The 23,412-nt window shown below is 42.7% G+C and overlaps 1 protein-coding gene across 2 annotated transcripts in view; it reads right to left on the reverse strand.

The window, feature by feature from the left end:
- Positions 1-4,945: 4,945 nt before the first annotated feature.
- LOC143996081 (putative serine/threonine-protein kinase PRKY) overlaps positions 4,946-23,412 on the reverse strand; it is a 32,878-nt gene continuing 14,411 nt past the window's right edge. For both annotated transcript variants that reach the window (XM_077490906.1, XM_077490905.1), the window contains 4 exons: positions 20,788-20,899; positions 6,254-6,386; positions 6,006-6,110; positions 4,946-5,488 (listed from right to left, as the gene is read on the reverse strand). In XM_077490906.1, the coding sequence (XP_077347032.1) occupies positions 6,279-6,386; positions 20,788-20,899 (220 nt within the window). In that variant the 3' untranslated portion in view covers positions 4,946-5,488; positions 6,006-6,110; positions 6,254-6,278. The remainder of the gene's footprint in view (positions 5,489-6,005; positions 6,111-6,253; positions 6,387-20,787; positions 20,900-23,412) is intronic.

The raw sequence follows: 23,412 nt of genomic DNA on the forward strand, positions 1-23,412 counted from the left end.
CCTGTGTGATTGGCAGACCAGCAGGGACACTGTCTGGATAAAGGGGGCCTTGAGAGGCAAGGAAGTCCTCCTCTTCCTGCCTCTGTTCTGCCTCAAGTGCCCTGTCCATTATTCCACGCAGCGTGTGCTCCAACAGGTGGACAAGAGGGACAGTGTGTCAGAAACCATGAATCAGACCAAGACAGAAGTACAATTAAATTACACTTGTTTATTAAATAAAAATAAAAAAGGTAAATAGAAAAAGCATGGTCAAAGCATAGCCAGAGTCCAGTAACCGGATCGAGTAGTCAGCCAGGCCAGAGTTCAATAACCAGATCGGGTAATCAGCCAAGCCAGAAGTCAGGGATCCAAGTAGAGCAACAGCAAGCAGGATAAGGAGCCAGAAGGGATGCCAGCAAGCCAGTCTTTAAACAGAACCGCAGGAGATGGTTTCTTGTGATGTGACCAAGGCGAAGGCGGAGGTGAAGTGAGCTGGACAGCTTTAAGTAGGCAGGTCAGATGAGCATGATCAGGAACATCTGGAGCGAGATGAGAGCTGGCAATTAGCCGACAGCTGAGCAGCCAGCCCAGAGAAGGAAGGGCTAAGCCAGCCCTGACACAGTGTCACCGATGCATGCACTGTCACTGCTTACCATCCCCGTGGCCTCCTCAAATGGTGACAGGACAGTGCATGCATCCCTAAACATGGCCCATGGCGTGGGGGGAAAAAAAACGAACTCCCCTGACCCTGTCCTGGTGCTGTAGTAACACAGGTACTCATTTATGGCCTCTGCTGCGCGTGCAGCCACTGCAGCATGGCCAATGTTGAGTTCCACCTGGTTGGCATGTCACAGATTAGGCGGTTCTTGGGCAGGTTCAATTCCTTTTGGAGGTCAGCCAGCCGAGCACTGGCATTATATGACCGGGGGAAATGCATACAGACTTTCCTGGCCTGCCTCATGACATCCTGTAAGCCCAGGTACCTGCACAAGAACCGCTGCACCACCAAGTTAAGGACATGAGCCACAGAGGGCACATGGGTCAGTTGTCCCTGTCAGCGGGCGAAGAGGAGGTTGGTGCCATTGTCGCAAACCACCATTCCTGGCTTAAGCTGGCGTGGCGTCAACCACCTCTCAGCATGCCCCTGCAGAGATGACAGAATCTCTGCCCCAGTGTGGCTCCTGTTCCCCAAGCACACCAGCGCAAACATGGCATGGCATCTTTGTGGCTGCGTACTTGCATAGCCCCTTGAATGCCTACGGAGCACCACTGGTTCCGGGGACAAAGCACAGGAAGAGGCCATGGAGGAAGAAGAGGAGGGGGTGGAGGAGAGAGGCGTGTCACAATCACCAGTAGTAGCATTTTGGAGACGTGGCTTCGGAACAACCTCCAACACCACTGCACCTTGTCCTGCATCCTTCCCAGCTGCCCGAAAAGGGAGTGAACTTCTTTCGATGGTGCAGCACCTGGGGCAGGGAAATTTGCCTGGTACAATCGGACGTCAGTGTACCACTAGCAGATTCCCTGCAAGTAGTTGGCTGTGACAAACCCAATTCTACACCTTCATTCCTCTCAGTGCAGGTTTCAGAGAGGGCTGAAGGTATAGTGGGGTTGGAGATCCCAGCTGATGAGGAGCAAGGAGAGGTGCGCTTTGTTCTTTGGTGTGGGTCTTTTAGGTACGCTTGCCAATGAACTGCATGGCAGGTCGACATATGTCTGGTCATGCATGTGGTGCCCAAGCGGCTGATGTTTTAGCCATGCGAGATACGATTGAGACATATGTTGCAAATAGCAGTGGTGCGATCTGATGCACTTGTCTCAAAAAAGGCCCACACCAAAGAACTTTTGGAATAAAAAGTCTGCTTCTCCTTGTTGGCCTTCTAGACATACTAATGGCCTGCAGGGAGATGTAGCTGCACAAATCTGGGATGTATATACTGATTATACTGCAGCTAGCAGAATCAACTGCCTGCCTGTAGTATTATTACTATGAGAACACCAGCAATTGGGGTAGCTTTAAGTGCACACTGTGCAGATGACACAGAACACTGACTGTAATTGCTGCAGCTGCCTGTGGTATAGGATCAGCAGAACACCAGAAATTGGGGTAGCTTTAGGTGCACACTGTGCAGATCACACAATACATTGACTGTAATTGCTGCAGCTGCCTGTAGTATGGGATCTGAAGAACACCAGCAATTTGGGTAGCTTTAGCTGTACACTGTGCAGGTGGCACAATACACTGACTGTAATTGCTACAGCTGTCTGTGGTATAGGACCAGCAGAACACCAGTAATTGGGGTAACTTTAGCTATACACTGTTCAGGTGGCACAATACACCGACTGTAACTGCTAAAGCTGCCTGTGGTTTAGGATCAGAAGAACACCAGCAATTGGGGTAGCTTTAGGTGTACACTGTGCAGGTGGCACAATACACCAACTGTAATTGCTGCAGCAGCTGCCTGTGGTATAGGACAAGCAGAACACCAGCAATTGGGGTAGTTTCAGGTGTACACTGTGCAGGTGGCACAATACACCGACTGTAACTGCTACAGCTGCCTGTGGTTTAGGAACAGAAGAACACCAGCAATTGCAGTAGCTTTAGGTGTACACCATGCAGGTGGCACAATACACTGACTGTAATTGCTGCAGCAGCTGCCTGTGGTATAGGACCAGAAGAACACCAGCAATTGCGGTAGCTTTAGGTGTACACTGTGCAGGTGGCACAATACACCGACTGTAATTGCAACAGCTTCAAAGGAAATTCAGACACTGTCTTTCCGTCTCTCTCTCTCTTAGCCGACACAACACACTAAGCAAGACCACCACGCAGGCGGTCTTATATAGTGTGGGGTGCACTAAACCCCCCAAGCCATAATTGGCCACAGGCAATTATGGCTCTCTTCGCTGACGGCGCTGTGATGGGCCAAGCATGCGGGTCATAGTGCATGCTTGGCCAATCATCAGCCAGCAATGCACTGCGATGCCGCAGTGAATTATGGGCCGGACTATGGCGGGAGTCCGCTGGACACACGGAGAAAAGTCCATTAATTTTGAACATGGCTCCAGGTAGACTGGACTAGCGCAGGAAGTCAATGTCGCCGCCTCCATCGGTGAGATTGACACCTCGCTAGCCCCGTCACCTGGTATGGATTTAAAGGGGAGGCCCTGTGCCTAAAAAATATATGCCGAAGCATGGGGGCAATCCACCCCTAATGTTAGGAGCAAATCGCTCCTCCACCCCTACCCCCATGCTTCGGCATATATGCTCTTTTTTTTAACTGTGGGGGTGAAATCACCTCCGACAGCGCTGGAGTCACGGCTTTATGAATCGTGAGAGCAAACGCTGTTGCTGTCAAGATAAAGAAATCAGTGCTGCAGCTGAATGGCGTACCTGCTAAGCAAATGATGTTTAACAATAAAACAAAGTAACATTACAGTATAACAGTAAAGCCGCTTACACACGGGCGGACTGTATGGCCAACTTAGTCCGTCAGACAATCCGACGGACAGTCCGTCCTACTTTCGAATGAACGGACTTGACCACACACGGATGCAAAACAGTCCGTCGAAAAGTTTGCACGATGACGTGTACAGCACGTACGACGGGATTAGAAATAGGAAGTCCAATACACAGCAATGCAACCTTTCGCCGTGTAAATCCTTCCTGAGCATGCGCCATACTTAGTCCGTCGAACTAGCCTACTCACGAGCGGATTGTCCGCTGAAACCAAAGTATGACGGACAGTATTTCGGAAATTCTGAAATACTTAGTCCGCCAGACTGCACGCTGAAAAAGTCCGCTGAAGCCCACACACGAGCGGACTGTCCGCTGAAATGTGTTTCGACGGACTAAGTTGGCCAGACAGTCCGCCCGTGTGTACGCGGCTTAAGACATACCACACATGCAAAGCAAATACAATAAAACGTAGTAAAAGATAAAACAGAGATAACAATAGATATAGAACAATAGTGGGATGAGGTAAGTGACACTGCCTCACTCACCCCCCATACTGCCTTACCTACTCCCCATAGTGCCTTGCTCACCCCCCCCCATACTTCCCCACGCACCCCCCCATACTGCCTCACCCACTCCTCACTCATACTACCTCACCTACCACCCCCCCCCCCCCCATTCTGCCTCACCTATCCCTCACACTGCCTTACCTACCTCTCATTCTGCCTCACCTACCCCTCATTACCAACCCTTTTTTATTTCAAATGGATACACAAAAATTAAACTGCCTACTTAGTGTATCATCACTGCGCTGACATCAAACACTCTAAATCTCTTGCTGCTACATAAATATATAAATTATAAAAAAATAGTAGGTGCATATGAATCTGTTAATCGTAATTTCCAAATAGATAGTACCTCGTAGCGCTAGTGCTGTGTGAAAAATGTATTCACTCAACCTATCTATCAAATCTTACTTTGTGCTAATTCTAAAAATACACACACAAAAAATATAGCAAATATCCACTCCTAACAGTGAACATAAACATAACTTATACATGAGATATTTGTGAATCATAATGTGACCTGCAACTCCCCCAAAAAACATTTATATATATATATATATATATATATATATATATATATATATATATATATATATATATATATATATATATATATATATATATAATTTGAAGCAATATAGTCCGTCACCCATGGGTGATTGCAAATCTTCCAGCAATAATCCCTCTTTTTCGTGTGAGAAACTATTCAGTGTCCAAACAGTTTCTTAAATCCTTCACCACACCATCAGTGACTGTGACCCCCCTCGTAGGAGCAATCACCAACTGCTGAGCCTAGCACTCTCGTGCTGGGCTAGTAGAGCATTAAATCTCTTACGAGATGATATCAGATGTTCAATCACCAATCTCTGGGCATTCTCCTTTAAAGCTTCTATAGGTATATCTCATAAGAACCTCAAAAGAAAAGAGACCTCCAATAGTGCAATACTGTAAACACACTTTAATTTAAAATAATCCACTCGTTTATGCACTCACATGAACAATATGAAAGAAAGCACTCCAAAACCACATCAAACCACTTCAATCTTCAGTAACATCACACTATACTCCAAGGCATTGGTGATCACAGGGGACACTTGTTAAGCCGACAGCGTAATTGCTTTCTCTCACCCTTCCTTGCATCTCCTGCTTGATTCCCCACAGCAGAGTATGCAGTTTGAATAGGGCGCCTCAGCCTACTATTGCCGTCCCTTTTGTCCAGCACCTCCTTCCACCTCCGTATGTGAGCTTAGTGTATCAGTGATATTTGCCAGATAGCCACGCCCCGACATGTTTCGTCATACCAGACTTAATCATGGGATTGGCTATCTGGCATCATGCTTTTTTGCTGCATATCTCTCCATCGTTCACTGAAAAAGTCAAATCCATCAACTTCCGATATTGAAGCACGTCTAGCGTCAAACCTACGTCTGAGTTTGAGGATCGAATGCTTCACATTTATCTTTTTTGATCAGTTTATCTCTGAGCTCTGTGGAGAGAAAAAAAACACATTACAAATAGGAAAACAATTATTTCAGATAATGCTTAATTATCACTATATTGAATATGATTATTGGGCAACTTCTATTCTTTGCTATGTGAATATATAAAAGGATTTTATTTAAATTTAAAAACGGACCAATCATGATTAGACGTATTCATCAATATGAATAATCATTATATTGTTATAACTGTACAGAATTTTTATAAATGTTCTTTATATACTGCACTGATTTAAAATTCTATGTAGGAACTTGGCAGTTAGAAGCATAAAGCTGACTGTGAAATGTTGATGGGTTAATGCTTCATAAATGCATGACTTATAAATGGTCCACTGTGGATTGTTTTTCCATTCTAAAAGTGCAATCTATTGGATAGTAATAAGTCACAACACTTGAGCAACCCAAAAGACAATGCACCTCCTTATACATGCTAGTGGGGGAGAAGAATAGATAATGCAAAACAGCAAACATAGCACAACTACCGACATGATCTCAGATACTTACAGGTTCCATGACGTATGGTGGACTTATGTTCCCAGCTTCCAACTCATCCCAGTTTATCCCTGTGAAGAACGGATGGCGTTGGATATGTACAAACGAAAATTGGCTCTGTGGGTTAAAGAAAGATATTAAAAAGTTAGATCATTAGTAAAAAAAACAATAACTAACCAATTAAATTTAGCCAAATTTTATAGCGCAAACAGAATAAGTAAACTTTTTCTATCTCTGGCTATAGTATGACATTTTCTTACCTTTTTTACTAAGTCCAGGACAGCATCATTTCCCTGATATGTTTGCATGTCCTTGAGATCTGACATCAGAGAAATTGCACTGTAAAAAAAACATGAAGTCTCTCTGAAGGGCGTTCCTCCGATTGTGAAAGTCCTGTAAAAAAGAAAATATATATATATTTTTATAGCCCAAAACATATTAAAATAAATGAATATAAAGGGGTGGGTCCTGCGCAAATCGTGCCACTCAAATAAAATACACAAATTCAAAATAATATAAATATGTGCATACATACAATGCCGTGAAAAAAAAATATAGTCCAAAAAACAGCACGCATAAAAATATATAAAAAATGGAAAAAAGGTTTAATGATAGAACAATAATAAAATGTCCGCTACTCAAGGCTCCCAGAACTCTCACCTTTAAACGAAGTGAATAAGCAAATCAAACAAACTCCAGGATTCTCTTATTTCATTCATAAATAATAAATAATAGCCATCAGGAAATCCAAAGGAGGGATGCAATGATACAATTCCGCCACTAGAGGGCCAGTCCCAGCTTCCAGAATAGGTGAAATGGATCTTCACTTCTATTTCACAGTGTATGGCTCAAAATAAGAGAGAGGAGGGGGAGAGAGAGAAACAGGAGACTTCCATAGTGTAGTAGTTTAAAAAACGGCAGGTAGATTTAATAAAAAGCAGTAAAGACTCTCACATTTTAGTTGCAAAAAACAAGCACAATCAGGAAGAGGGTATAATGACAACTTCCTCCCGCCTTACTCTACTTCCGGTTCGTCCTCTGGCCAATCCCTACGCGTTACGTCATGTGACTTCTTCATGGGGATGCTGATAGGACCTTGCTGGCCTCCATAAGTATAATGAGAACAGGAACCGGAAATGCCAGTTCGGCCATTTTGGAAAAGGGCAAGGATAGAGGTAAACAAGCGAAAACAGGAAGTGCTGTCTCCGCCATCTTGCTACTCCAACATTACTAGACGGAAGTGTAGAAAACCACCATCTTGGAGTAGAAGAAAAACACAGAATCGCCAATATAGACAAAAACAGCACTAATAAAATATTCAAAAAAATATAAATTACTTTAATGATAAAATTAACATACATATTATATCCCAAATGCATCTAAAAAGCAAAATGCTAAATCTGAGATTCAGAAAAGCATGACATCATTTTGACTGAATGATCAAGCTTGCTAAAGAGGGATAATAGGGAGATAGGATAAAAATATAAATATAGATTGCAAAATGGCAAACCCGCTGCAAAAACTGGGACTACTATATAAAAAATCAGTATATCAATGTATAATAATAATCATACTAATACAAGAAAAAAAATATTTGTTTAAAAATTAAAATTAAATTATTAATACTTAATAATTTAATAAATATGCATACGTGAGATAAATAAAGTCACATACCGGAAATAGAGTAGGACTTTACAAAAATTATTATATAATAATCTATCCACAATTTCATCAATAAATAATCACAGGAAAAAAAAATAAAAAAATAAAAAAAAATAAAAAAAACATAAAAATTAAAAAGATAAAAATATTAATAATTAATACCATCAATATTAAAAATTACTTAAAAAACAATTCAGATCAAAATCTACATTAAGACCATCAGGATAAAAAGACCTCATAGTAAAAATCCATCTAGATTCCTTTTGACTAATAGTTCGGATTTTGTGGCTACCCCTCCAGGTGGGGTTATATCTTTCGATGCCCCAGAACTGCAAATGGGAGGGGTCTCGATTATGTACCTGATCAAAATGTTTAGACACACTATGATTGGGAAACCCCTTAAGGATGTTCTGTATATGCTCTTTTAGCCTAACTTTCAACGCTCTTTTTGTTCTCCCAATGTATTGCAACTTGCAACTACATTGGAGGCAATATACTACACCCTCCGTATGGCATCCTATAAAGTCACGTATATCGTGTGTTTGTCCAGTGATAGTACTAACAAAATTAATTTTTTTATTTTGAAATTTTTTGGCATGTCTACATGCAAAGCAGTTTTTACATGGATAAAAACCTTTCCCTGTAAAAAAAGAAAAATCCCTTTTGGGGGGTGGTTCGACAACAGATTTGGCAATAATATCTCTCAGGGTGGGAGCCCTTTTATAAATAACATTCGGTCTTTCTGGTAGGATTTTGCCCAAGTCCCTATCATTTTTAAGGACATGCCAATGCCGACTTAATACTCTGGAAACCTCTTGGTACTGTACGTTATAATCAAGAATAATAGAAGGAACCTCATAATTGTATTTGAGTCTCTTGTTAACGTTATCTTGGAGCATGGTACATCTATCCATGCATTTAACATGTTCAATTTCCCTTTTTAGTTGTAAATCTTCATAGCCCTTTTCTTTGAATCTGGTGGCAATTAAGTTAGCCTGTTCTAAAAAGTCATCGGTTTTAGTACAATTCCTTCTTATTCGGACCAACTGTCCTTTAGGTATGTTGTACAACCATGGCTTAAAATGACAGCTGTTAATGGAGATATAGCTATTCGCATCGACACTTTTAAAATGCGTTTTTGTAATTACTGTGTTCTTATCCAGGGAGATGTTTAAATCTAAAAAATTAATACTTTTTGCATCTATTATCCATTCCAAATGGATATTTTTATCATTATTATTCAATTTGGTAAGGAATTTTTCCAATGCTTCACGGCTACCGTTCCAGACAATAACAATATCGTCAATAAATCTTTTATAGAGCGTCAACTCTGCTGGGGTGTCTTGATATACAGCCTTCTCTTCCCAGTGGGCCATAAAGGCATTGGCCACACTGGGCGCAAATTTAGCGCCCATGGCTATCCCAACTGCTTGTCTGTAATAGGTTTGGTTATGCCAAAAAAAGTTGTGTTTCAAGCAAAACTCAAGACATTTAATCAGGAATTTCCTATGTTGACACCTCAGTGTGGTAAAGGATCTTAGAAGCCATTTAATAGCAGAACATGCTTCATGGTGTGCCACAATCGTGTATAAAGATGATACATCCGCAGTGGCAAGAAGTGTTCTTCCTTCCAACACTGTCACTGTTTCCAATAGCTGTAGAGTATGCTTCGTATCTTTTAAATAAGCACTGGTTTTTTGTACTGCCGGTTGGATGAAGAAATCTAGGTATTCTCCCAGTCTCGATGTAAGTGATTCAATGCTGTTGACGATCGGCCTACCAGGTGGGTTATTTTTATTCTTATGGATCTTCGGAATAATATAAATGATTGGTGTCCTACATAATTCTGGGATAAGATATCTGCTTTCTTTCTTATTTAGAATTGCTTTCTTATTCCCTAGATGTATTAATTGCTCCAATTCCTTCTTATATTTTGTAGTAGGATTACTTAAAAGTTTAACATAAGTATTGCCATCTTGAAGTTGTCGATCAAGTTCACTCAAATATGCTTCTTTAGCTAGTACAACGACAGCCCCTCCCTTGTCCGCCGGCCGGATAACAATGTCTTTTCTTTGTGTTAAGGATTTGATGCCCTTTCTAATATGACCAGGATCGCACACTTTCTTGATTTGCAAAGCTTCCAGATCATTAAGCACTAATTTTTTTAAAACCTCGACATGTTGATTGTTGGCCATCTGAGGGTTAAATACTGAGTTGTTACGTAATGTACTAAATTGTGCAGGATTTTGTTCATTCAATGTTCTAGTAGTGGATTTGATGGGGTTGTTCATGATATACTTCTTAATATTTATCTTCCTAATATATTTTTGGATGCCTATATAAGTATCAAACTTATTCAGATTTTTAACAGGGGCATACTTGAGACCCTTATCCAAGACAGCTAACTCTTCTGGGGACAAGGGGGTGTTACTTAAATTCACAACACCTTCCCCAATCACTCTCTTTTGCGCTTGGACTCTCTTTCCCGCTCTGCAGCCTCTCTTCTTTCGGGGCTGTTTCGAGTTCTGTTGTTCTCGATCCTTCTTGTGGGAGAGTGATATGGTTCCTGTAGTGGTCTTCTTGGGGGGGATTCTCTCCTCCAATAAGTCTCTTGAGGTCTTCTCGGAGAATGATCTCTCCTGTCCCGGTCTAAAAAATGATCTTGTGTGTCCCGTGAATAATGATGGTAGGGATGCTCATAATAGTTCTGTTCGGAGTAATTTCTGATAGGTTCATATCTGTTAGATGTAGGTATGGGACTTCTGTCTCTCCTTCCTTGGTTATCATACTGATAACTAGGTCTTCTATTATCTCTTTGTTGCCAGTTGTTGTTGTGCGATTTCTTAAACTTCTTGAAGGGCTTTTTCCAACCTTTTTTGGGGGTTTGTTGTGTGTGATTCCCCCCATATGTATGATTGTCATATGGTACTGGTGTGGTATACTGATTAGTATAGGATGGGTAACGCCTTCTAGGTGTTTCGGGGTAGCCCCTATTGTGATATGCAACAGGAGGCTTCCCTGTGTCATACCTGGCATTATCTTTTTCCCACATCGAACCATGATTCACATGGGAGGATGTGGGATCCTGTATCCTAACCTCCCTTTCCGGAGTGGATTGTGCAGACTCAGGAATGACTGGTTCTAATTTCCCTTGCCATTTAAATACCTTATTAGTCTTGTAATCAGTAATGTTGCGGTGATATTTTTTCATTTTGCGCTGCTGGACCTCTAGATCTTTAGCAATAAGGTCTTTATTAAGTTGTTTAGCCATTTTATTAAAATCTGGCGATTCCTTATGCGACTCAAGTTTAATTTTAATTTCCTCAATCTGTTTTTCAATCATGTGGGTCTTTCTCTGCTTTCTTTTTAATAGAAATTTAACACATTCAATACTTTTGTTATTAAAGAATTCAAACCATTCTTCCATAGACTCCTTATCGACAAGACCATCTAGTAACTAGCTAACTAGTGATAAATTCTATTCTAGACAAACAAGGTCTCCTGAAGAAGCGACAGAGTAGTCGCGAAACTAGTAGAGAAACCAACGACCGTATTGGACACAAAATACTGTTGTAACAAACCTTGTCTATGTTATAGCTATAATATATATGTATTTATTTATGCATGTATAAAACCCTTTTTTTCTTTTTCCCCCCCCCTTTTTACTTTGGTAAAAAAAACTTTTTATAATCAATAATAAATATTTGTATTTTATATAAAACTGGTATCAAGACAGTCCATCATTCTGTTGGGTGACTTGTAGGTGAATCATGGTTATGATGTTCCATGTATAATCTTTTGTCGTTCCCCCCAAAAAATCTTTCTGTTATCAGAATTACGTGCTTTATTGTGTGAAAATATTTCATCTAAATTAATGTTTCTATTTTCCAAAAATGTGAACACTTCCATAATGGCAGCAAAGGAAAAATGTGTCAGAACAAAAAAATAAAAGTGGTCAGCCTTCGCGCCGCTAAGTGGTAATAAGTGACTAAAGTGGAACAAAATCCAAAATCAGATATAATGAAACACAGATGCTGTGAAAAAGAGCCTGAGTGATATAAAGTGCAAATGCTAACTAAAAAATGCAGCAGGACAAAATAGTGAGCACAAACTATCAAATAATGAATATAAAGGGGTGGGTCCTGCGCAAATCGTGCCACTCAAATAAAATACACAAATTCAAAATAATATAAATATGTGCATACATACAATGCCGTGAAAAAAAAATATAGTCCAAAAAACAGCACGCATAAAAATATATATAAAAAATGGAAAAAAGGTTCAATGATAGAACAATAATAAAATGTCCGCTACTCAAGGCTCCCAGAACTCTCACCTTTAAACAAAGTGAATAAGCAAATCAAACAAACTCCAGGATTCTCTTATTTCATTCATAAATAATAAATAATAGCCATCAGGAAATCCAAAGGAGGGATGCAATGATACAATTCCGCCACTAGAGGGCCAGTCCCAGCTTCCAGAATAGGTGAAATGGATCTTCACTTCACTTTCACTTCACTCAAATACAATTATGAGGTTCCTTCTATTATTCTTGATTATAACGTACAGTACAAAGAGGTTTCCAGAGTATTAAGTCGGCATTGGCATGTCCTTAAAAATGATAGGGACTTGGGCAAAATCCTACCAGAAAGACCGAATGTTATTTATAAAAGGGCTCCCACCCTGAGAGATATTATTGCCAAATCTGTTGTCGAACCACCCCCCAAAAGGGATTTTTCTTTTTTTACAGGGAAAGGTTTTTATCCATGTAAAAACTGCTTTGCATGTAGACATGGCAAAAAATTTTAAAATAAAAAAATTAATTTTGTTAGTACTATCACTGGACAAACACACGATATACGTGACTTTATAGGATGCCATACGGAGGGTGTAGTATATTGCCTCCAATGTAGTTGCAAGTTGCAATACATTGGGAGAACAAAAAGAGCGTTGAAAGTTAGGCTAAAAGAGCATATACAGAACATCCTTAAGGGGTTTCCCAATCATAGTGTGTCTAAACATTTTGATCAGGTACATAATCGAGACCCCTCCCATTTGCAGTTCTGGGGCATCGAAAGATATAACCCCACCTGGAGGGGTAGCCACAAAATCCGAACTATTAGTCAAAAGGAATCTAGATGGATTTTTACTATGAGGTCTTTTTATCCTGATGGTCTTAATGTAGATTTTGATCTGAATTGTTTTTTAAGTAATTTTTAATATTGATGGTATTAATTATTAATATTTTTATCTTTTTAATTTTTATGTTTTTTTTTTTATTTTTTTTTATTTTTTTTTTCCTGTGATTATTTATTGATGAAATTGTGGATAGATTATTATATAATAATTTTTGTAAAGTCCTACTCTATTTCCGGTATGTGACTTTATTTATCTCACGTATGCATATTTATTAAATTATTAATTATTAATAATTTAATTTAAATTTTTAAACAAATATTTTTTTTCTTGTATTAGTATGATTATTATCATACATTGATATACTGATTTTTTATATAGTAGTCCCAGTTTTTGCAGCGGGTTTGCCATTTTGCAATCTATATTTATATTTTTATCCTATCTCCCTATTATCCCTCTTTAGCAAGCTTGATCATTCAGTCAAAATGATGTCATGCTTTTCTGAATCTCAGATTTAGCATTTTGCTTTTTAGATGCATTTGGGATATAATATGTATGTTAATTTTATCATTAAAGTAATTTATATTTTTTTGAATATTTTATTAGCGCTGTTTTTGTCTATATTGGCGATTCTGTGTTTTTCTTCTACTCCAAGATGGTGGTTTTCTACACTTCCGTCTAGTAATGTTGGAGTAGCAAGATGGCGGAGACAGCACTTCCTGTTTTCGCTTGTTTACCTCTATCCTTGCCCTTTTCCAAAATGGCCGAACTGGCATTTCCGGTTCCTGTTCTCATTATACTTATGGAGGCCAGCAAGGTCCTATCAGCATCCCCATGAAGAAGTCACATGACGTAACGCGTAGGGATTGGCCAGAGGACGAACCGGAAGTAGAGTAAGGCGGGAGGAAGTTGTCATTATACCCTCTTCCTGATTGTGCTTGTTTTTTGCAACTAAAATGTGAGAGTCTTTACTGCTTTTTATTAAATCTACCTGCCGTTTTTTAAACTACTACACTATGGAAGTCTCCTGTTTCTCTCTCTCCCCCTCCTCTCTCTTATTTTGAGCCATACACTGTGAAATAGAAGTGAAGATCCATTTCACCTATTCTGGAAGCTGGGACTGGCCCTCTAGTGGCGGAATTGTATCATTGCATCCCTCCTTTGGATTTCCTGATGGCTATTATTTATTATTTATGAATGAAATAAGAGAATCCTGGAGTTTGTTTGATTTGCTTATTCACTTTGTTTAAAGGTGAGAGTTCTGGGAGCCTTGAGTAGCGGACATTTTATTATTGTTCTATCATTAAACCTTTTTTCCATTTTATATATATATTTTTTATATATTTTTATGCGTGCTGTTTTTTGGACTATATTTTTTTTTCACGGCATTGTATGTATGCACATATTTATATTATTTTGAATTTGTGTATTTTATTTGAGTGGCATGATTTGCGCAGGACCCACCCCTTTATATTCATTATTTGATAGTTTGTGCTCACTATTTTGTCCTGCTGCATTTTTTAGTTAGCATTTGCACTTTATATCACTCAGGCTCTTTTTCACAGCATCTGTGTTTCATTATATCTGATTTTGGATTTTGTTCCACTTTAGTCACTTATTACCACTTAGCGGCGCGAAGGCTGACCACTTTTATATTAAAATAAATACAAAAATACAAAACTTTTTATTTCAATCCGTAAAACAAAGCAGATTTAAACCCATCAATTTAACAGTTTCTCAAAACAGTTATATTCAAGGCACGCCATTAGTGCTAACTGTCATGGTTAATTTTGCTCTCAAGTGAACTGCCAAGCCATCAAATGGCTGGTGTCATAATTGATCTAATGTGCAGCACAATGGCAACAACAGATCAAATAGAGGCTAAGATGACAGCTTCCTTGGCTGTCAAGGATAGGAGGGTTTAGTTCCCCTTTAACCACTTTCAGACCGGACCATTTTGCTGGTAAATGACCAGAGGTCTTTTTACACTTTGGCACTGGGCTGCTTTAACTGGTAATTGCGCGGTCATGCAATGTTGTACCCAAACGAAATTTGCGTCCTTTTCTTCCCACAAATAGAGCTTTCTTTTAAAGGTATTTGACTGACTCTGTGATTTTTTTTTTTTGCGATATAAACGTAAAAAGACCGCAAATTTTGAAAAAAAATGATATTTTCCACTTTTTGTTATTAGAAAAATCCAATAAACTCAATTTTAGTCATACATTTAGGCCAAAATGTATTCAGCCACATGTCTTTGGTAAAAAAAAAGTCAATAACTGTATATTTATTGGTTTGCGCAAAAGTTGTCACATCTACAAACTAAGGTACGTTTTCTGGAATTTACGCAGCTTTTAGTTTACGACTGCCTATCTCAATTCTTGAGGTGCTAAAATGGCAGGGCAGTACAAAACCCCCCCAAATGACCCCATTTTGGAAAGTAGACCCCCTAAGGAAATTGATAAGTGGCATGTTGAGCCCATTGAATATTTTATTTTTTTGCCTCAAGCGATTGAATAATGACAAAAATAAAAAAAAAATTTTTTTTTTTTTACACAAAGTTGTCACTAAATGATATATTGCTCACACATGCTATGGGCATATGTGAAATGACACCCCAAAATAAATTCTGCTGCTTCTCCTGAGTACGGGGATACCACATGTGTGGGATTTTTTGGGAGCCTAGCCGCGTACGGGGCCCCGAAAGCCAAGAACCGCCTTCAGGTTTTCTAAGGGCGTAAATATTTGACTTCACTCCTCACTACCTATTACAGTTTTGAAGGCCATAAAATGCCAAGATGGCACAAAACCCCCACAAATGACCCCATTTTAGAAAGTAGACACCCCAAGCTATTTGCTGAGAGGCATGTTGAGTCCATGGAATATTTTATATTTTGCCACAAGTTGCGGGAAAATTACAAACTTTTATTTTTTTTTTTTTTTCACAAAGTTGTCACTAAATGATATATTGCTCACACATGCTATGGGCATATGTGAAATGACACCCCAAAATAAATTCTGCTGCTTCTCCTGAGTACGGGGATACCACATATGTGGGAGCCTAGCCGCGTACGGGGCCCCGAAAACCAAGCACCGCCTTCAGGCTTTCTAAGGGCGTTACAGTTTTGAAGGCCATAAAATGCCAAGATGGCACAAACCCCCCCCCCAAATGACCCCATTTTGGAAAGTAGACACCCCTAAATTTAGGGGTACACTAGTGAGACTAGGTAATAAATGGCGGGTGCCCTGAAACTATAAAAAAATAACTAACCAACCAGCGTCACTTGTAACAGTTATATGGTGATCACTGGTGAAAGGGTTAACTAGGGGGCAATCAGGGGGCTTTATGCGGTAGTATATGGGGGTCCCTGGCGCTATAAAAAGCTGCGGCGAACCTAAATACCTACCTGCCTAACTAGCGTCACCTGTGACACTAATACAGCGATCAGAAAAACGATCGCTTATTAGGCTGGGTTCACACTGGAGCGATGCGGGAACGCCACGAATCCGCGGCGGGTTCCCGCATCGCATGCCTCCCGGCGGCAGTTCACACTGCCCTATGCGAACTGCTGGGAGTGTCAGTGAAATGTTAATGACACCCCCAGATCAGTTCGCATATCGCAGTGCGATCTGCAAACTCGGATCGCATGGTGTGAACACCCATGCGATCCGATTCTGCTGCGGACCAAAAAAAGGGTCCCGTGCGAATTTGCGGCCGGTGCGGCGGGTGCGGCGAATGGCTGAACTCGAATCGCAGAGATCGGATGTGATTTGCACTGCAGTGCGGTGCGAATCACATCCGTTCTCATAAACCGCTGCAATGTGAACCCAGCCTTAGTGACACTGGCGACGGGGGGTGATCACGGGGTTAAACCTTTATTGGGGGGGATTAGGGGGGTACATTAGAACTAAAGGGGGCTAACCCTAACTGCCCTAACAGTTATTACAGTCACAAATGACACCAATGCAAAAAAAAAAAAAAAAATGCATTGGTGTCACTGTGACTGGGGGGGGGCAGGGGTAATTGGGGGGTGATCGGGGGGTAAAGGGGGGGTGTGAGTGTGCCTGGCATGTTCTACTGTGAAGTGTCGTGTTGGTGCAACTCACCGATCCTCTCTCCTCGGTGTCGGAACGAAAAATACCGACACGGAGGAGAGATTACATCACTTCCTCTCCTGTGTTTACATTACAGGAGAGGAAGTGATGTCACGAAGGATTTCCATTCGTCGGGAGCGATCGCGAGGGGGTGGCCATGAATGAATGGCCGCCCCCTCATCCCGGATCGCTCCCGAACGAATACCGACCGCCGCAGGCACCGGGGGGGGGCCCGATCGGGCCCCCCACCCGCGGGAAGGCAGGGACGTACAGGTACGCCCATATGCCTGCCCGTGCCTTTCTGTCGACGTACATCGTCGTGCGGCAGTCGGCAAGTGGTTAAAGCGGGAGTTCCGCCGTTTTTTTTTTAAAGCCAGCAGCTACAAATACTGCAGCTGCTGACTTTTAAAATAAAGACATTTACTCGCCCAGCACGCCCGCGATGTCGGCACCCGAAGCCGATCTCTCGATCATCTCTCGGGTGCTGCCGCCGCCATCTTGGGTATGGGAATCAGGAAGTGGAGCCTTGCGGCTTCATTTCCCGGTTCCCTACTGCGCATGCGCGAGTCGCGCTGCGCAATAAGGATGGTCCCCGCTGTCTCTGGGATCCGTGTGTTTCCCAGCAGACAGCGGGGGACCTGCGGAAAGGGGCGTAGATTCTGCGGAAAGGGGCGTATATTCTGCAGATATCTATGCCAGAAGTGGGTGCAGATACCTGTATTGTACAGGTACCTGCACCCCCTCCCCCCTGAAAGGTGCCAATTGTGGCGCCGGAGGGGGGGAGGGTTCCAATGAGCGGAAGCTCCACTTTAGTACTGTATGTATATATCATGACAGCAGGTGACTGTGTCATGATTCTGCAACACAAAGCAGAGGTCCAACCGCATTCTGTGAGTCTAGGCCAATTTCACCATCTTTTATTGTATTATAAATCTATTCAGCTCTTTTGGACGTCTAAAGTCTAAAGAAGTTAAACAAGCTCATGGCAATTTCTGGTTTTAAGAGACCGGATCCTGGCTTTACTATAAAAGCCATCTGGGTGGCTGTAGACCTGCCCAATGACTTTTTCATGACTCTTGGATAATCATAATCCCACCCCCGCCAGCACTCCCCCTAAGTCAATGTTTCTCAACTCAAGTCCTCAAGGCGCCCAAAAGGGTCATATTTTCAGGATTTCCCTCAGATAAAACGGCTGTGGTAATTAAGGCAGTGAATCTGATCAAATGAAATGTTCACAATAATGGAAAGCCTGAAAACATGGCCTGTTGGGGCGCCGTGAGGACTGGAGTTGAGAAACTTTGCCCTAAGTGGTTCCCTTGCTCTTCTGCACCGCCTGTCAAACGCCTGAGGACCCCATTTGGAATACCTGTCACATGTCCAATGCTATCCAAAAGGGGGCTTTTTAGCCCCCTTGTGATGCAGTAAAGTAAAACATTTTTAAAAAGTGTAAGGCCCGTACACACAAGCAGAATTTCTATCGTAAAAATTTTGGATGATTTTTCAGATGGAATTCCGCTCAAGCTTGGCTTGCATACACACGGTCACACAAAAGTTCTCTGAACGTGCGAAAGGTCAAGAACGCGGTGACATACAACACTATGATGAGCAGAGAAAATGAAGTTCAATGCATGCATAGGAATTTTTCGTGTCAAAATTGCTACAGACGATCGGAATTTCAGATCTGAACTTTTTCCGTCAGAAAAATAAAGAACCTGCTCTCAATCTTTTGCTGGTGGAAATTCCGCTGGCAAAAGTCGGATGGAGCATACATACGGACGGAATTTCTGACCAAAAGCTCACATCGGACTTTTACTGGCAGAATTTTTGATCGTGTGTATGGGGTGTAAAAGATATAAAAAAAGTTTAAAGCACACTAACATATGTGTAGGGTGGGTGTAAGTAAATGTAAATTGCGCAACCCAAATTGGGTCTCGCTGTGCACACCACAGAGCAATAATTCTAAGTAACTAATTTACTTTCAACTCTAAACTGATAAGCTGTGAAGACATTTAAAGCATAGCTCCACCCAAAAGGGGAAGCTCTGCTTGTCAGCTTCCCCCCCGCTGCCCCACTTTTAACCTTTTGGGGGGAGCAATTGCCTGGTTTGGACAGGTACCCGCTCCCACTTCTGACTTACTTTGCTGCTGCGGAGTGAGCCACAAGTTTGACCCCCCCCCCTCCTTCCCCCCCGCAGCCCGCTCATTCACAAAGCACAGGGCAATTCATGGATGTGCAGTAGGAATTCAGCTGTGAAGCTGCAAGGCTTTACTGACGTTTTCCCTCAGTCAAGATGGTGGTGCCAGCACCTGAGAGCCGATTCAAGAACTGGCTTGGGTGAGGACACCGCTGGATGTCTGGTAAGTGCCCCAATCGTTTTTTTTGGGGGGGGTTCCTTTTTAAAATATGTCACCAATAATTTTGGGCACCACAATTCTTCGCAATTTTAAGGGCACTCACAGTTTTGAGGTTTGACAAGTGTTATTTATTTATGCAACACAACCTCGTCTTTTATTGTGTCCAAAATATGAGAATTACATAATGTTTGTGTGCGCTAAAGTTCACTTTATTGAATTTTTTCTGTAAATATAGAATTGATAAACAGTTGCACAAATATTGTTTAACCCTTTCATGACTAAGCCTATTTTTGGCATTTGGTGTTTACAAGTTAAAATCCATATTTTTTGCTAGAAAATTACTTGGAACCCCCAAACATTATATATATATATATTTTTTTAGCAGAGACTCTAGAGAATAAAACAGCGATTGTTGCAATATTTTATGTCACACGGTATTTGCGCAGAGGTGTTTTAAACGCAACTTTCATGAATTCAAAAAAAAAGAAACAGTAAAATTAGCCCAATTTTTTTGCGTAATGTGAAAGATAATGTTACGCCGAGTAAATAGATACCAAACATGTCACACTTTATAATTGCACGCACTCGTGGATTGACGACAAAGTACGGTACCTAAAAATGTCAATAGGCGACGCTTTAATTTTTTTTTACGGTTACCAGGTTAGCGTTGCAGAGGAGGTCTAGTGCTAGAATTATCGCTCTCGCTCTGCCGATCGCGGCAATGCCTCACATGTGTGATTTGAACACCGTTTACATATGCGTTTTCTTTGCTTCGCGAGCTCGCGGGGACGGCGGGCGCTTTAAAAAAAAAAATTATTTTCATTTATTTATTTGAAAATGAATATTTTTATTTATTTTTTTATCACTTTTATTGCTGTCACAAGGAATGTAAACATCCCTTGTGACAGTAATAGGTGGTGACAGGTACTCTCTATGGAGGGATTGGGGGGTCTAAAAGACCCCCCACCCCTCCTTTACACTTCAATGTATTCAGATCGCCGAAAACTGCGATTCTGAATACCGTATATCTTTTTAAAACCGGCGCCATTGGCAGCCGAGTAAACAGGAAGTGACGTCATGACGTCGCTTCCGTGTTTACTATGAGGAGACTGGAACGAAGCCACTTACAGCTTCGTTCCAGTTCCTCCCCAGCAGCCGGAGGCGTCGGATCGCGAATCGGTGCTCCCGATCGAGCGGGAGCACCGGTAACAGCGACGGGAGGGGGGGGGGGAGACGTCTTCGGTTGTTATGGCTGGAAAGCCAATCGCTCGCTGAAAAAAAAGTCTGCAGGTGCGGGCATCATCCCGGTATACCCCCCGGTAGCCGAGTACGCAGATCTGCGTACGCTCGGCGGGAAGGGGTTAATATGAAAATTTCAACTACTATATTTTTATTGTACGGAGGATTTTAACATGTGTGCGAAAAATGAAAAAAAAATTGCCCCAGAGGGGAAGTGATTAAGAACCACTTTGTGACAAAAAAAGAACAAAAAACAAAACAAAAAAAAAAAACACTACAGCACAGTCAATAAATGGACAGAGTGTACTTACCTTAGCAGATTCTGGTTCGCAGGTTGAATGTTTCAATATCTTTGGCATTCCAAAATCAATAATCTTGACATGTCCGGAACTATCGAAGAGGATGTTGTCTGTATAAATATCGCTGTAAAGAAGAAGAAAAAGGTAAGGTGGACATTATCAAATAAAACAGGGGTCTCCAAACTTTCTAAAAAAAGGGTCCTGCTTTTCAGATTTCAGGGAGGGGGGGTGAGGGGGTTGGGTGGACTGTGGCAAGTGAGAGTAGAAAATGCCCCAGTTAAAACGATGCTTCAGGCTTGGTGGCCAATGGGAGCAAAGGCTTATATACACAGACCGAAAATCTGAACAGGGGGAATTTTGCTCTGTGTGTACTGCTATCTGTTCAAAACCTTCTGTTGAACAATCCTTTTAGAAAACCAGCATTCGAGCAGCACTTGCAGCTAATGGCTGCAGCACTGATCTGTTTATGCTGATGGAGGGGAGTCCCTGCTGTCAGAATACAATAGCCTAGCACAGGGCTCGACAAACCCCAGGCGCCAGGTCGCCAATGCGACCAGAAATCGTGACCTGGCGCCTAAGCTGCCACCAGCCCACTCACTATCGATGCCCCAGACATGCAGCAGCATTAACACTGACTGCCGTCCTCCTCCCTCCTTCACACTCTGCAGCACCGCGCTGTGTGTGAAACTGACACGCAATGGAGAGAGGAGGATCTGTCAGCCTGATGTCGGGGTGGGCGGGACCCGGCCTGGGTGGGGGGGACCCGGCCGGGGTGGGGGCGGGACCCAGCAAGCTATCAAACACCAGCCAATGGGATCTGGGCGGGCCGATACGTGTATGTGGCCCGCCCCTTTTCTTAAGCAGCCCAATTGTTGGCTGGTGTTTGATAGCTGCTGAGTCCCGCCCACCCCGGCCGGGTCCCGCCCACCCTGACATCAGGCCGAAATCTGACATATCCACCCCTCTGTTACTTGTCAGTTTCACACCCCGGCAGGGTCCCGCCAGCTCCTCTGTTACATTAAGTAACAGAGTGCTCCGTGTGAAACCTGCCAGTGCCAATCAGTGCCACCTGCCACCAATCAGTGCCAACCAGTGCCACCTCCAATCAATACCACCTGCAACCAACCAGTGCCACCTGCCAGTGCCAGCACCAACCAGTGCCACCTGCCAGCGCCAACCAGTGCCACCGCCAATCAATACCACCTGCCACCACCAACCAGTGCCACCTGCCACCAACCAGTGCCACCGCCAATCAGTGCCACCTGCCACCGCCAATCAGTGCCAACCAGTGGCACCTGCCAGTGCCACCACCAATCAGTGCCACCTGCCAGCGGCAACCAGTGCCATCTGCCACCGCCAATCAGTGCCACCTGCCACCACAAATCAGTGCCAACCAGTGCCACCGCCAATCAATACCACCTGCAACCACCACCCAGTGCCACCTGCCACCACCCAGTGCCAGTGTCAATCAGTGCCACCTAACAGTGCCACCTGCCAGTGCAGAGTGCCACCTGCCACCGCCAATCAGTGCCACCGCCAACCAGTGCCACCTACCAGTGCCACCTGCCACCACCTACCAATGCCACCACCAACCAGTGCCACCTGCCACCGCCAATCAGTGCCACCTGCCAACACCAACCAGTGCCACCGCCAATCAGTGCCATCTGCCAGTGACAACTAGTGCCATCGCAACCAGGGCCACCTGCCATCACCAACCAGGGCAACCTGCCATCACCAACCAGGGTCACCTGCCATCACCAACCAGGGTCACCTGCCATCACCAACCAGGGCAACCTGCCATCACCAACCAGGGTCACCTGCCATCACCAACCAGGGCCACCTGCCATCACCAACCAGGGCCACCTGCCAGTGCCAATAGTGCCACTTGCCAGTTTCAAACCAGTGTCACCTGCCAGTTCCAAACCAGTGTCACCTGCCAGTTCCAAACCAGTGTCACCTGCCAATGCCAACTAGTGTCACCTGTCGGTGCCATCTGGCAGTTCCACGTGCCTTCCAATGGCAACCAGTGCCACCTGCCAGTTCCAGCCAGTTCCATCTGTTGCCAGCCTTACTCTTTCTGGTCAGCCCATACCCCTGATGTAACAGCGTTTCAATGGAGTTATTGACTGGGTGCTCCATTGTGAGTTAGGGATAGGGGGTGAAAATGAGTGGCCTTACCCCGGGAGCTGAAAAAAAAAACTGGCTCCTAACTTTTTTAACTGGCTCCTAAATTCAAAGCAAATTTGTCAACCCCTGGCCTAGCATGTGGATGTGGGGATCTGTCAGGTTTTTCTTTTTCTGGGTGTACGAAAAACGAAAAAAACTGTCCGTGTATACCCTGCATAAAAATAATACATAGCGCCTGTGGTCTGTAGGAGGAGGAATAGAGTCCCATCAATGGTATTAGAGAAATATATAGTGTCCCATTGTTATTGCCAGAGGGAGGAATAATGCCTCGTTGTTAGTGTCAGTGGAAGGAATAGTGCCCTATTGTCTGTACTGATAGGAGGAATAGTCTCCCATTGTTCGTGTCAGTGGGAGGAATAGTGTCCCATCATCTGCATAAATGGGAGGGATAATGCCCCATAATTGGCACTAGTGGGAGGAATAGTGCCCCATCATTGGTATTAGTGGGAG

Source organism: Lithobates pipiens, unplaced genomic scaffold (assembly GCF_037356315.1).
Source record: "Lithobates pipiens isolate NorthernLeopardFrog02 unplaced genomic scaffold, aLitPip1_a1.2 Scaffold_19, whole genome shotgun sequence".
Lineage (NCBI taxonomy): Eukaryota > Metazoa > Chordata > Amphibia > Anura > Ranidae > Lithobates > Lithobates pipiens.